This window comes from Tetrahymena thermophila (genome assembly GCF_000189635.1).
Source record: "Tetrahymena thermophila SB210 genomic scaffold scf_8254610, whole genome shotgun sequence".
Classification (NCBI taxonomy): Eukaryota; Ciliophora; class Oligohymenophorea; order Hymenostomatida; family Tetrahymenidae; genus Tetrahymena; species Tetrahymena thermophila.
This window is the reverse complement of record NW_002476380.1, coordinates 395958-411974: the sequence shown is the minus strand read 5'-3', so window position 1 is coordinate 411974 and position 16017 is coordinate 395958. Positions and strand designations below refer to the sequence as shown.

At 21.4% G+C, this 16017-nt stretch overlaps 3 protein-coding genes across 3 annotated transcripts; all 3 read right to left on the bottom strand. All coding sequences in view use genetic code 6, as the record gives it.

Annotated features, from left to right (window-relative positions):
- Positions 1-553: 553 nt before the first annotated feature.
- Positions 554-3927, bottom strand: TTHERM_00338490 (von willebrand factor type A domain protein; the record flags this gene model as incomplete). The annotated part of the gene is made up of 2 exons (XM_001017612.2): positions 3271-3927; positions 554-3208 (listed from the first exon to the last, which is right to left on the bottom strand). Exons 1-2 carry the CDS (start codon positions 3862-3864, stop codon positions 554-556), a joined length of 3249 nt encoding a protein of 1082 aa, XP_001017612.1. The 5' UTR covers positions 3865-3927.
- A 4617-nt stretch (positions 3928-8544) lies between these two features.
- On the bottom strand, positions 8545-11297 carry TTHERM_00338470 (6-phosphofructokinase; the record flags this gene model as incomplete). The annotated part of the gene is made up of 9 exons (XM_001017610.3): positions 8545-8712; positions 8771-8846; positions 8902-9106; positions 9165-9417; positions 9472-10004; positions 10071-10158; positions 10218-10342; positions 10698-10956; positions 11037-11297. The coding sequence occupies 9 exons, from the start codon at positions 11295-11297 to the stop codon at positions 8545-8547; spliced, it is 1968 nt and encodes a 655-aa protein (XP_001017610.3).
- Positions 11298-11818: 521 nt separating this feature from the next.
- TTHERM_00338460 (6-phosphofructokinase) lies at positions 11819-14322 on the bottom strand (the record flags this gene model as incomplete). The annotated part of the gene is made up of 11 exons (XM_001017609.3): positions 11819-11980; positions 12037-12112; positions 12169-12340; positions 12397-12649; positions 12713-12852; positions 12960-13164; positions 13238-13425; positions 13480-13567; positions 13631-13752; positions 14016-14228; positions 14319-14322. The coding sequence occupies 11 exons, from the start codon at positions 14320-14322 to the stop codon at positions 11819-11821; spliced, it is 1623 nt and encodes a 540-aa protein (XP_001017609.2).
- Positions 14323-16017: the final 1695 nt, after the last annotated feature.

The window sequence follows — 16017 nt, the reverse complement described above, 5'->3', positions numbered from 1 at the left end:
GCATTTTAAGTTTTCTTAATTGTGGATTTGTAATAATATTAATTAATTAAATGCAAAATTAAGTTTATTTTAAATTTATTGATAATTTAAGTATACTACTTCAAAGAAAACTATATTAATATTGTGTGATAAAAAACAATATTGATTAATTAATGTATTTCCAAAATTATAATAGAAAATTTAATTTAATATAAAATACTAAAAATTATTTTTAAAAAATGAATAAAAATAGCTAGCTATCTATTTTTTTTTAAGAAAATTAAAACTTATTTATAAAAAAAAATGTTAATACTTAATAAAATATTTTGTTTCTCTTTGATAGTATTTTGATTTTATTGAATTTATTTAAAAATGGCTAAAATATAAAAAAAATAAATGCAGTTAGAACATAGAAAACAAAATTACTCAGTTTAATATCCTTTAGTTATAGGTAATTCAGGAAGGCTGGAAACCAGAATAAACTTGACAAGTTCAAGTGAAGATTTGAAAAAATTTTGAGCAATTTTTTTCAAATTTTGTGAGCAAAAAGAATTTCACCCTCTTTACATGAATATCATTTCGGATTGTTTTCGAGTTATCTTTACTTGGTTTCAAATGTTTCTGATTGAACATAATTATCTAATAATTTTGGGTTTTCATAAATTTTAAGAGTATAATAGCAGTTATAAATATTATTCATGTAATGCCTATAAGGTAAAACAGCAAACTGATACTTTAATTCTATTGAGGCACATTTGATTGCTTCGATAAAAGAGTATGTGATCTACTTAACAATTTTAATATCATCGTAGTTTCTGTCTTAGTAATCTGCTATCAAATCTTGTTCTTTATCTTTTAACAAATCTAATTATTCCTCATATTATTCTAAGGTTTATGTTAAAAGTTGAATTTTATTATTATCTGTTTATTCTTCGATTTTCATTTTAATTTCATTAATTTTGGTATTATATTTTTAAATTTAAAGTTAATTTGAAATTTATTATTTAGGTTGCTTAATTATATTTGGAACAATTTCTTTAATAATATATTTTTCTTAGCTTTTCTCATCCTGGTCTACTAACTTGAAAAGATCTGAAAACTCTAAATTGTTTATACAGTTTTCATATAGACTTTCCTTTTTTTATTACTAGCATATATTGTAAATAGAGGAATTTTATATTAGTAAAACTTTTCTTTTAGCCTCTGATTTATCCTATAAGCATATATCTTTATCAAATTTTTAAAAATATTACAAAATTCTATTTTCAGTATCATTTTTATTCATATTTTCAATATTTTTTTTAGAACAATTAATATTTTATTCAAGCATTTGACCAATATCAATCATAGCATCCAACATAATAATGTACTTTTATTTTATATTTGAAGCTGACTATTAAATAGATCCTATATTTTCATAGAGTTCTCTAAATTTATAAAATTATTAAATATTTTAAAAACCTAGCTCTATAATTCGTTTTCTATTTTTCTCCACAGACATATCTTCTTCTTTTCTTATAGCTTACATTTTATCCTCTGTTTTTTTAATTAAAGAATCAGCCTCTTAATTAATTTGTTTTATTTAATATTCATACAGTGCTTCATAATTTTCTTATTTCATATTAGATTAAAGATTGGTCTAATTACTGATGATTTTATTTTAGAAATTTTTATCAAGAGCTAGTTTCTCTGATTTTATTTTTTAAATTCTATTTTCATGTGCGAATTTCTAATTTTTCAATGATTAAATTTGTTATTATATTTATTCTAATTATTGTTTACTTTAATCTCTAAAGTGTTATATATTTTTTTGATTATCCATTAATTATTTTTCTTAATTAACACATTCTTGGATTCTTTTTTCTAATCCTTAAATTTTCGATGTGTAGTAATCTTCAGATAATTAATTTTACTTATTAAAACTTTTCTCTAAGAAATCTGCAGCCTCTTATATCTCTTCAATACTAAGTTTATTTTAAGATATTTTTATGATATCTTATTAAAGCTTATCGGGAGTTTAATTTTCGTAATATAGTTTAATTGTTTTATTATTATTAATATTTTTAGTAAGGTTATCCGTTCTATTAAATAAATTTGTAATTAAATGAAGCTACTTTTGGTTGATTTGATAACCATACCCTACAGTAAAAAATATTAAATCTTCTACCTAATTTCTAACATCTAAAATTGTATTAGAAAGATTTGAACTATCTTAGCCATCAGTAACAAATAAAATTATAGGATATTCATTTGTATTTAATTGATTTTAGATGATCTACTTTAAAGATTCAAAAGCTGAGATGAAGCATGTTCCACCACAGAGCATATTTCTTAAGTTTGCTTCTAATGAATTTAAATTAATTTAAGATACTTTCTACTTTTAAACTATTATTCTAGAACTGCTTGCAAAGCTTACTATAGTTAAAACGTCATTTTATTGTAAATTTTTAGTAAATTATAAGATTCCATTCTTTGCAGATTAATAGGCATTTTAGAAGCTGCTACTTTAATCAAGTAAAATTATGTAATGAAAACAATCTTTATTAGATTACATAAATATTTTTTAAATGGTTGAATGGCAGACTTTAATTTAATTTAAATCTTTTTCTAATTTTTTTAGATTGTTTTCTTCTTTCTTTTCCTTTTCGGTCTGTAAATCCTAAATTTACTTTTAATAACCTTAAATTTATAGAGAAATATCTTTGATTTTTTCATCTCGGCGCTATTTAAATTCTTCATATGAACATTAAGCGTCTGTTAAAATTTTTTATTCTTATCGATTAAGTTTAGAAATTTCTTTTATTATTTCTTAGATTTCAAGGTTTTTAAATTATTCTTCATTTGATAAAAGGTTAAAATTACACACAGTTTATTGAAAATTTTATGTAAGTTCCATCAATTTTTAATCTCTTTCTAAATACAAGTTATTTAATTCACTTTTAGCTTTTAAAATATCTTCTCTTTAATTCTCAGTTAATGCTGTGCCATATATATCATTAAATTACTGTGTTAGATTTGAAATGCACTCATTAATACTACTCTCCTAAATTGATTTTTCATTTAAAAACTATTATTTTAGCTGTTCTAACTCATCACATAAATTTTTATTATTTTTTAAAAGACAACCAAGATCTTCATCTTTAAGTGTATAGGTGATTTTGAAATGATCTTCAATTCTTTAAGCAATTTAGACTTATAGTCTTACAAATTTTTTTGACAATATTTCAAACTATATTTTATTGAAAAATAAAAATTAACACTAGTTTTAAAATAAAAATTTGATAAAATTACTGAATGTTGTAAACCTCTTATTAAATGTGGCCAGCATTAGAATTGATGAAGTAATTTATTGAAATTAGTTACAGATATTGTGTATTAATCTTTTTTGTTTTCCTCAATAATATTTGGTTAATATTATTAAATTTAACTTATGTATTTGTATTCTTTTATGAACTATGAAGAATAGTTTTTCATTTCACTAATTGAATGGTTTATCTATATAGACAAGGAGCGCTCTTATTTTTATTTATCTAAACTAACTTATTCTTAGTTTTCTTCATCCTCTTAATTTTGATTGACTATAATTTATTTGTTATCAGAGTCTTGTTAAATTAAGGCCAAATTATTATATTAATTATCTAAAATATTTTCTTATTTTTATTGATCCGTAGTATCCAATTGAGATTTTATACTGCTTTCTGATTATATACTAAAAGATTCTTTTGAACCAAGCAGTTCTTTATTTATTTACATATTAGAAATTTTTGCTTCCAGAGCATTTGAAACATCATTAGCCTAGTTAGAATTTTACACCTCAGTATCAAAGCCTATTTAAATTTCTCCAAGCTACTAGTTCTATTTTTTCAATAGATTTTAGAAATTCATGTCTTTTTATTTATTTATTTATTTGTTTTTTTATTTTATTGTTTATTTTATTATAATTATTTATGAGAGCAATCATAATATTTAAAATCAAATGATTAAAAAGAAATTATTTGAGAGCTAATTAGAATAAAAAACATAAATTTACTTAAAACTTTGATGTTTATCAAATAATAAATATACAAATGAGTGAGTATTTATTATCTAGTTGATAAATTAAAAATGTTTATCATGTTCTTACAATTATGATTACATACATATTCTAATCATACAATTATTTTATACAAAAAATTCAGTTTGCTAGATTAAAAATTTACTTAATAAGTAATTGTTAACAACATTTATTTATGTAAAAGTGTTTGTATTAATTTTTGAAAGATAACATTAAAAACAAAAGATTTTTTAATTTAAAATTTATAATTTTTACTTATTGTTGTTTTGAGGTGGCTAACAAATATAAAATTAATTATTTTTCCCATATAAAAAGTAAATAAAATAATTATATTTTAAATATATTATTATTTTAATATACAAATGAATTTATTTTCGAATTTAGATTTAAATAAAAACAAATCATCAAAGAGTTGAGTTCTAATACTAATCAGTATATTTATGAAAAATTCAATTAAAACTTTCCGAAAACTTAGATTGAAATAAAAACGAATAATCAAAGAGTATTTTTTTAAAAGTAATTAGAATATTTCGAAAAAATGATTTAAAACTCTAATGTTTATCAAATAATTAACTTAAATGGAGTGAGTAATTTTTAATTCTATTCATTATAGTTGATAAAGATTTAATTTATTGAAATAATTTTTATTTCGTTTTTTGAATAGAAAAATTGTTTTATACAAAAAATTATTTTTGTTAGACCATAAATTGGCTTAATAAATAAATATTCACAACATTTATTTATAATGAAGGGTATTAGTATTATTTTTGAAAGATAGTATGAAAAACAAAAAATTTTTAAATAGAAAATTAATAATTTTTACTTAATTTTGTATGAAGTTACCTAATAAGTATAAAATTAGTTGTTTTTCGATAAGAAAAAGCAAATAAAATAATTATATTTTAAACATATTATTATTTTGAAAACATTTAAATTTTCGAATTTCAATTTAAATCTCTTTTATTATCTTAAAACGCAAAAAAGAAAAAAAATTCATCATAATTTGTCATCAATAAGTAATTCATTATAATAAAAGAAATTATTATAATAATTCTAATATTTTGTTATTTTTTTAATGATTATCAAATAAAAACATTAAAAATAAAAGGTTTTTCTTCTTCTCTAGTTTATTATATTTATCTAATGGAATATACATTTATCGAATAAATATTATTTTAGTAATTTTTCTCTTTAAAAAAGCAAATAAAATAATAAAATATTAAATATATTATTTTACTAACAAATCAATCTATAAATGAAAGTTGGGTATAGAATTTAATCTTTTATAAATTTTTTAAACGTCATTTAGAAATAAAATAAATAAATAAAGCACTTCTATATTATTAATTTCCGTTTTAATTCGTCATTTTTTCCAAATTACGGTTTATTTTTCTTTAGGGATATAAAAAGAGATAGCAAATCACTCTTTAATTTTAAATTCTTATAATTTTTTCCCATAAAACTTAGCACTTTCCATTCAACAGTCAGTCACTTAAAGCATACCTCCTCTTCCCTTCAAAACGATTTTAAATTATTCTACCAAATAAAAATAAAAGTATTTTATTTTAATATAGTCGAAAAACTTTAATTAAAATAAAACACTTTTATTTTAAATCATATTTATTATCAGTAAAGTTGGTAATAGAATTATAAAAGAATTTATTAATTAAAATTTAAATATTCTAACAAATATTAGGTAAATAAGTAGCTACTAATTAATTAGTTAATTAAATTATTCTTTTAAAACTCTAATTTATTTAATCTATTAATATATAAAGTTAATAATATAAAAAAATATTTACCTATGATGAAGAATATTATATATCTTTAATAAACGCTTCTATCAAATCAATAAAAAGATTTAAAAGAGCAATTAAATCCAATCATATTATGCTTATAAAAAATTAAAGATTTTATGAAAGGAGATGAAGATATAACTTCGAAATATATCAATAGCTATGTTCCTAGTGTCAGAAATATCCTACAAAATTTATAAGAACATCTATAAATACAGAAAAAAACAAAACATTACAGCCCTTCAACATTACCTGCTCCTAGAAAAACTATTGTAGAAAATATAAACCTCACAAAACAATCTTACATGTAGATGCACTAATTCTAAATATAATTATAATAATCCTTAGAAGAAATGATTAAAAATGAATCTCAACTAAGTTTTACCTAATAAACAAATGAAAAATAAAAAAACTAAAATTAATAAGATATAAATACATAAACTACATAATTAGAATGCACATTAAATAAGATCGAATAAGATTTATTTACAGAAAGTAAATATATAAAATTAAATAAAGAAATAGATGAAGTGAAAAAATAAATGTAAGAATGTGAAAAAAATATCAATATGTTCTTATTGTCTTTGGATAAATTAAAAAGCTTCAAATAAAATCTGGAAGTAGAACTTACCAATCTTAAAAATGAGTAAAATAAGATAACTACGCAAATAAAGGTATTAAAAATATTTCTTATTATTTTAAATTTTTAGTTGTTAATAACTTTGGATTAATTAATTTGTAAAAATTTGTTTTAAAGAATTAATTTTCTATTTGAAAAAAAATTTTATATTTACTAACATAATATTTTATTAATCAAAAAGGAGGCTACTAACAATTATGAATAGAAAAAAGAAATGTATGAATCTATCTAAAAAAAACACTAATAAGAAATTTAAAATTTAATTAATCAGTTTTAGATTTCATAAAATAAAATAATAGGCTAAGCATCACAATAAAAAAGTAAAGTTATACTTTTGATTGATGAATTTTGTGAATAATAACATTAGGAGAATTTATTAAAAGAATTTTTACAAAAAAATTTGAATGAAAGTGATTATTCAATTTATAAATATTAATCTGAGGATAGATTTAACTTCAGTAATATTAGCCTTACGCACAAATTTCATCTACCTAAATTGCTTTCCAGTTTAACAAAAGCTTTAGAAACTATAGCAAACGATAATAAAACTAATTAATTATAATTAAATATAATTTTGGTAGGTAATTCTTAAAAATACGAAATACCAAAGAATACAGGTTTTTAGTAAGCCTTGTCACTAATGTAATAAAGTCTCTCTGTTAAGAAACATAAGACTAAAATTAATATTTTTGATAAATAATTCTCTAAATCAGTATTCTTTAATTAATTTTTGAATGTATTTAAATAAAATGGATTTGATGTTTCATTTCTTGAAGATTTTTAGATTTTGTTGTCTAAAATACAAAAATAAAAAATAGATCATAATATAAAATAATAATCAAACTAATAACTTATTAATTTTAACTAAGCTTAATAATAAATCAATGAATTACAACAATAATATTCACTATAAGTTAAAAGCTAGGGTTAAATATAATAAGAAATTGATAAATTTGATGAAAATATTTTATAAGAAGAAAATAACATTAAAAATATGAATGGAGAGTAAACTGATTTAAAGTAAAAATAATAGATTTTGTAAAATGAGCTATTATTATTTAAAGAATAATATCAAAACTAAAAAAATAAAGAGATAGTAATTATATAGGATTAAATAAAAAAGCTTTAAAATGAACAAAAAGAATTGGAAGAATAAAATATTTTTATATAAAAAGTAACACCACTTATTAAAGATATAATTACTTAAGTTAAATAAAAGATTGTCGAAATTAAAGAATTTAAATAAAATTAATTAATAGAAAATAAATAATTATTTTCAATATTATGGGCTCTATATGACAAAGAAAAATTTATGGTACTAAGTTTCTCTTTGTTTTTATTAGATTAAGAAAAATATTTTTAAGAAGAATCAGTGGATTACTTGAAAAAATTGTTGTAAATAACAATATAGTAGGCAAAAGAATTTTATTCAACACTTGAAATTACATTTAACTAAGATAGAGGCTAAAAGATTGTAAAAGTGAACTTTAAATGCAAAGAAAACTCTCAATAAAAGCAATATTAAGAATATTTAAATAAATTGAATAAAATAATAACTCAGGAATCAATAGACATTATTAATGAAATTTAAACATATTCATCTTTAGAAGAGTTTGAAAAATTTTTGAATAAATATATTTAAGAACTTTCATGATTAATCAGAATAATTAATTAGTTTTATGTATTATATTTATAATTAAAAGCAAAGTGTATATTTTTGTATGCTGATTTTTTTAATTTTTATTTCCATATTAATTTTAATAGACAACTATTTATTAAAAATTTTGAATTAGCCAATAAAAATAATTTATTTAATATATAAATAAAAAAGTTTCATTGTTTAGCAACTTATCATTTTTAATTGTTTATTTTATTATTGATCTATGAATCAAAGAAAGGAAAATGCATATCTAGCAATAATTTTTGTTATTTAATGTATAATTTAAAGAAAAAGAAATAGTATTTTTATAATTAATTTATTTAAAACTTATTTTTTACAAAAATGTAAAGATAAATTTGAATTAAACAAACAAATTATAATTTTATTTTAAAATACTTATTTTTAAAAATAAACTTCACAAAGCTTTGTTCTCTTATTCTTATTATTTAAGGTGCTCTTCTTCATTATTTATGAAAGAAGGTTATAAGGTTTATGATAAAACTCTCTACCAATGTCTGTTATGAGGGACCAATTTATTTTCATAATTTCCTGATACCATTTCTGATAATGGAACGAAAGCTGTCTATTAAAAAATTTAAATTTTATCATTAAATATGATTTATTTTATAAATTTTATTTACTTTATGATGCACAATGACTACAGCAAATCCAGTAAATCCTGCCATACATCCATGAACTGCATTTTAAGCCATTTAGCTATTAATTTATTTAATTCTTTTAAAAAAAATCAATTCTCAAAAAATTTTTATACCTGCAAACCTTGGTGTCATGTGGATTAGCTCTACATGCCCTAGTTATGTAGAGAGGGTCAATAAATTTGATGATTATTGGTTACTTTTTATCCTCACAATATTGGATGATTTTATCTTTTAAGAATTCACCAATATTTATGTAAATTTTATTTCCTGATTCATCTTCTCCTAATTCAGGTAAGTGGACATCTCTTAAGCTATTAACTAATTTATCAGTAACCAATAATTTTATTTTTACAACACAATGAAATATAATTTTTACCTGAACCCTCACTAACAATAATGATAAGATGCTTTTTAATTTTAATTTGGCTTCTAATGTATTCCAAAACACCCTTTTCTCCATAGAGATCCCATTAAAACTCAGGCACAAGTACAACATCAACACAACCAGTGGCTTCAGCAACATGACTTGCAACAAACCCAGCATTTCTACCAAAGCATCTGATTAGACCAATACCGTATTCATGAGATTAGCTTTCCACAAATCCTGCTTCAACAGCCTTTGCAGTTTCCTAAAAATGAAAATAAATTTTTTAGAATATTTAATTATACTTTAAATGTTTTACTTCAATGGTTGTTTAAAAACCCATTTATTCTTCAGCAATAGGGATATCACCTTAGACACTTTTAGGAATTACACATATAGCAATATTATGCTTTTTTTTAGATATTTCAATTAAAAGTGCTTATGCACTTCTCATAGCTCCATCTCCACCGATGATATACAATTAGTTAAATCCATGCTTAATCAAAACTTTTAGAATTAAATGCAAATTGAATCCACCTCTACAGACTCCTAAAAAGGATCCTCCAGTGGAATGAACATTTTCAGCTAAGTTTTTACTCAAATCTATGAAGTTTTCCTCAATCACTCCTTTATAGCCAAATCTTGCACCAAAAACCTAATTTGCCCCATAATTATTATTAAGAGCACGCACTATTTCCCTAATAACTACATTGATTCCTGGAACTATACTACCTACTGAAAGGACTAATGCTTTTACTTCCTAAGGTTAAAAATATAAATGATATCTAGGACCAGCTCTGAGCCATCTTTTAGCTGACTAAATCATGCAAGTTGGGCCGTATTCAACCTTATCTTTTATTTTTTTATTAATTTTTAACTTAATTATAGTAAAATACTTTCTATTTCAAATATATTTACTAAGGATAAAGGTATTTGTGAAAATAAATGCTCCTTTAGGCATAGATTCTGCTTTTTTAGTTACTATATCATCAATCTAAGTCAAACCCTTTTTATATTAATAAAATAAGTTACCAAATTAAACCTATTCATTCATTTTTATCATACTCTATCAATAATAAGATTATGGACTCTTTCTATTTCACATATAGGAGAATCAAGGAATCTAAGTTCTTCAATTAAATGATTATCAATGTGAATCTTAGCACTTACTTTGAGTCTTTACCTGTCAACTTTATAATATTTATTTTAAATATAAAGCTAATTAATTAAATTTGTTTAATAAATAAATAAATTAACAAATAAACTAAATCATTAATTAATTAAAAACGATTTTTATATTTATTATTTTTTAGAATTACAAAAAAGCTATTTAAAAATATAAGCTGTAAGAAATTTTATTTAACGCTTATAAAAAAAATGCACATGCTTTCTTTTAAAAATATTTCAGTTCAAAATATTATTTTATTTTCTTTAGTTCTAAAGTGATTTTGCAGTATATTTAGTTTGTTTTGTATATTATGCTTTCAGCTTACTAGCATTCAAATTATAAAACTAAAATAGAATTGAAAATTTATTTTAATTTACTATTAAGATTTTCAGGGTCAGTATGAATTGTAGCAGTTTTTTTTCTTGATGAAACTCTGTATTTGAAGTCTATTTCTTCTTCAATCACATCTTCTTATTCTGCTAAGAAACCATCATATTCAACTTGATCTTTCTTTTTCTTCTTTTCAATATTTTTGTAAACCAAATTTGCTACTATACTACCAATAACACCAAATGATATGCTACCAGTTAGAACAATACCTTGCTTTAAATCTATAAAATAAGGTTAAATAAAATCCTAAGATAATCTAGATAAATGGTTATTTTGGCTATAAAAGCTATTGATCAGTATTCAAAAATAAATAATAATTTAAATACCCATTTATGCTTGCTTGATTTGAAAGTAGATTTTAATTTATTTTTGTTTTTGATTGCTTTTTTTTCTAAGTTTATTTTATTAAAAGCAGTATGTATGTATCTAATTAAAGATTTAGTTAATAATAGAAGTCCGATCACACTTTTATTTAGAAATAATTCATGTTAATTAATTTATTAATTAATTATTCGTCTTCTTATACTAATAAGTATTGTTATTAATTGAATGATTGAACTAATTTTTTACTCTTATCTATTACTCATACATATCTTGTGTTGTCTCAAATATAATTTATTTAATTAGTGATGCAAAAAACCACACTAATATTCATTGTATGCAAATAAAGCTCTACGCATTACTAATAATAATATCTGGAAATTTTATTGCATAATAATAAAATGCAGCTATCACAATTACTGATTTTTGAGTACAATATGAGGTATTATAAATACTTTAATATTAAAAAATAGTCAAAATAAGCAAAATACTATAAGACCTACTTAAAATTAAAAAATAGTTCTAGTAGACTATATTTTTTGTCTTAAATTTATTTTAATAAATTAAACCAATGAATAAAAATTCAAGATAAAGTAGATTTAATTCCAATTTTTATTTTTTTCATAAAAAAAGTTGCTAAAAAAATTTGAAAATAAAATTTTTATTTTTTATTTCGAAAACTTCATTTTTAAAGAAAATATTTCTTAAAATCTACACAAACTACTTTTTGTATTCAAAGTAGAAAACTTTTAAAATATTATAATTATTCAATTTATTATTTTAATTCTCATTCTTATTTGCTAGTTCCAATTATTTTCTTTAATTCTTCTTCATTGATGAAGGATGGCTAACCAGTAGAAGCTAGTAATCTCTACCAGTTTTTGTTACTTGCTACTATTCTATTTCTATAATTTCCACTAAGCATTTCTTCAAGAGGTATGAAACAAGTCTTTTTTTAAAAATAGTTGTTAAATTATACAAATTCTAATAAATAATTCATTTTACCTTGTTATGGACGTGACCAATAGAAAACCCAGTGAAACCTGCCATTAAACCATGTACTGCGTTTTAAGCAAGAGTACTTTATTTATAAAATAAATTAAACAATACAGCTTTATAGAATATTTATTTATTTACCTGCACTATTTGGTGTCATAAGCATTAGCTCTAACAGCACGAAGCATATATAAAGGATCAAAATATTTTACAGTAACTTCAGTATTGTCTTAAGCACAAAACTTTTGAATTTCATCTTATAAGAATTTACCAACATCACCAGGAACATCATCAGCATCAGCAAATGAGCTGTCTATATTTTTAAAAAAATTAAGTTAAACTATTATAGAATTGTGTATAATTAATTACTGGCTCCTTCAGAAACAACAACTATACAATGACCCTTCTTAATAATTCTCTATTTGATATAGTCAAGGACACCACTCTTTCCATATAGATCGTAATTAAATTCAGGGATCAAACATACATTTACACAACGAGATGCAAGACAAGCACCCATAGCAATAAATCCACTCTTTTATCCCATAACTCTAATAATACCAACACCATTTCTATGGGAACGAGATTCGACCCAAGCACTATCAATTACTCTTTAAGCTTCCTGCAAATAGCATAAAACAAAATTTAAATAAATTAAATTAATAATTTAAAATAATTTTTTTACTTCAACACAAGATTAATAACCAAATGATTCATCGATAATAGGAATATCATTATCGACGCTTCTTGGAATGTTACAAACACCAATATTGAGTTTTCTTCTTCTGATTTCATAATAAAGTTCAAGAACTTGACCCATGGATTCTTTTCATTTTAAAATAAGTTTAGAATTTCATTTTAAAATAAGTTTAGAACGAAATTTAAATTTTATTTCATTATTATATATAAATTATTTAAAAAGAGTTTTATACTGTTTCCGCAGATGACATAGAGCTAATTAAAATTGTGCTTGATAAGTGTTTCAATAATTTTATCTCTATCAAAACCAGTTCTTGAAGTTCCTATGAAGGTACCACCTCTGTGATGGATAGTTTTAATTTAGCTGGGAATTAATTGAACCCAGTCTTCCTCGTAAATACCTTTCCAACCAAATTTGGCTCCATAGATTTATTCAACCTTTTTTATGCAGGTAATTAAATTAGTAAGAATAAAGAAAACGGTTTTTATATTTAGTTAATTAACTAATTACCTAATAGTTGTAATTTAAGTGCATAACAATTTCTCTAATGACGACATTCAAACCAGGGCAAAGGCCATCTTATGTCACAATCAAAACCTTTGATTAGTCAGGTCTAAAGTAATTGTGATAACGAGGACCAGCTCTTAACCATCTCTTAGCATTTTGAATCATTTAAGAAGGACCAAATGCAGCATAGGCTTTTCAGATTCATTAATAAAAATTAAAATTTAAACAAAAGATTAATCACTTACATAAAATAAATGAGTTTGTATTAATAAAAGTATCTTTATGAGTGTGTCTTGCAATAGGGTTAACTACCTCTTCAAAGATGTCTAATCCCTTTTGATTTTAAATATTTTAAATTCAATTTAAAGTTTTAGGTGTAAACGTTTGATTGCTTACTAAATCAATAATGAGGTTAGGAACTTTCTCTATTTCACAAAGAGCACTGTCAAGGAATCTGATTTCATCAAGTAATGAATTTCCAACTAATGCACCATCCTTAATTTTAAGTCTATGGAATTCTATTTATAGTATTTTTAAATTGAAAAACTACTAAGTTTATTGTTGAAGACAATTTTATGGCGTTATTTGTTAATCGAATAATTATGAATGAATATTCTTTATGGTATATTTAAAATATTTTTTATTCTTTGAATCAAATTAAAGCTTGTTTTTAAATCTATATAACTTTTTTTTTAGATTTTTTGCATGTTTTGTTTTTGCTGTATAGTTCTATATGCTTTTGAGTCAAATATGTAAATTAAATTTTAAAGCAATTTTCTACCTTTGTACTTGCCTTTGTTAGTTTTAATGAGCTCTTAGATAACTTTTCTTCTCTTAGCATCATCATCTTCATATGGTTATTCGGATTCTGTAATAGCCAAAGATTGTCTTTATTGTTTGCACTCAGCTTTTTAATTTCTGAGATAATTGATGAGAAGAGATGTTAATACACCAACTGAAACACCAATGCTTGTAGTCAAAACAGTGTTTTTTTCTGCAATACATATTTATTTTATAAAAAAATATTATTTTCACTAATCCATACTCATGAGGAGCATGCTATAATATAATAAATATGATATACCCATTTCTATTTCTACTCTTTAATATTCTTTTAAATTGTTATTAAAAATCAAATCCTTTTTAGCTTTTTTTCAATATATATTTTATTGTATTACTATTTGTTATCAATAAATTTGCAAACAATTTTTAGAAGATCGCTATTAAGATTCTTGTTAATATTTTTATTTTTTTAATTTACTAAAATAAAAGATATTGACACTATACTCTCTAATCCATTTTAAAGTAGCAAGCATCATTCAATCAATAAAAAAATATATCACTGATTTATTTCATGTTTTTATTGAATAGCTAAGCGAATCAATCAATCAATTCATTAATTAATTATGCAAACCTAAAATTTTCATTATATTTTAAATATATATTTTCTGTATAGTTTGTATTGTAAATATTTATTATATAAAGAGTTTTTCATTTAATACGATATTTTTCAAAACACCTTTAAGTTTAAGGTTTGTTTTCAAAATAGTGCGTATGATAACTTGAAGCAAAGATCTACTTGACATAATGCATTTAAATTCTACTCCATCATATTATATACTTCTTTCTTACACTTAAACTCTCTATTTAAATATGGTATAGCATTATTTCTTCTATTATATAAGCAATATATTTAGCCAATCATTTTATTTAAAAAGCTCAAGTTTATCTATCAATACAAAATTTTATTTCTACTTTGATGACATCACAAAAATTAGAATTATAAAAAACGTTTTTTTAATATTTTTAAAAATATTTAAATTCAATAATTTTTAATAGAATAAAAACAAATCTCGAAATAAATAATATTTAAAATTGGAAAAAAATATTTAAATGTTGAAAAATAATTAATTGCTTTATAGAAGTAAATCCTTCAATAAAATTTCTAGATTTATATCAATAAAATCTGAATTAAATTGAAATATGAAACTTTAGATTAATAAGCAAGAGTAAAAGCATAAGAAAATCAAAATAGATAAATTAAACCCAAAAAGAAAAAATAATTTTAATGATTTCTGTTTCATTCATTAAGATGGTTTTAAATTATATTATTTAATCATATAATTATGAATAAAAAAACTTCATCAACCAATATCAATAACTCTAACTCTAAAATTATTGTTTAAAATATGATTAAGAAATGAAATTTTTTATTTTTATTATGGAATTAATTTATTTGGTATTTTATGACTAATTAATTAGTATTTAAATTATGAAATTGTTTATTTGTAATTAATATTAGTAATCATAAGAATTAATTTTGATAGTATTCTATTTATTCATAATTTTTTAAAATAAATACCTTCTTATATAACAAAATTATTTTACAAGATTATTTAAATTAGTTTATTCAATTGAAATTGATTAAAATTTACAATCAAATAACATATATTTCAGTCATATTTTAGTTATACTTTTAATTTAATATCTGAAATAAAGTTTAAAAAAGTTTTCTGAATTACAATCTTATTAATTATTTCTAAGAATTTTCTAACTAAATATAAATTGATTATTTTATTTCTTAAGTTTTAGCTGATTGATTTTGATGAAAAATATCAAAAAAATTGTTTTACTATATAAATTGTTGATAAAAATCAAAAAATAAAATTTCTGGATTTGTATTTCAAGAAGAATCATTTATATATCTTGATTTAGATTTATTGAAAGATATTTAATTTTATTTTTATTTAATCTATTTGACTGTGTTAATTATACTTCCTTTA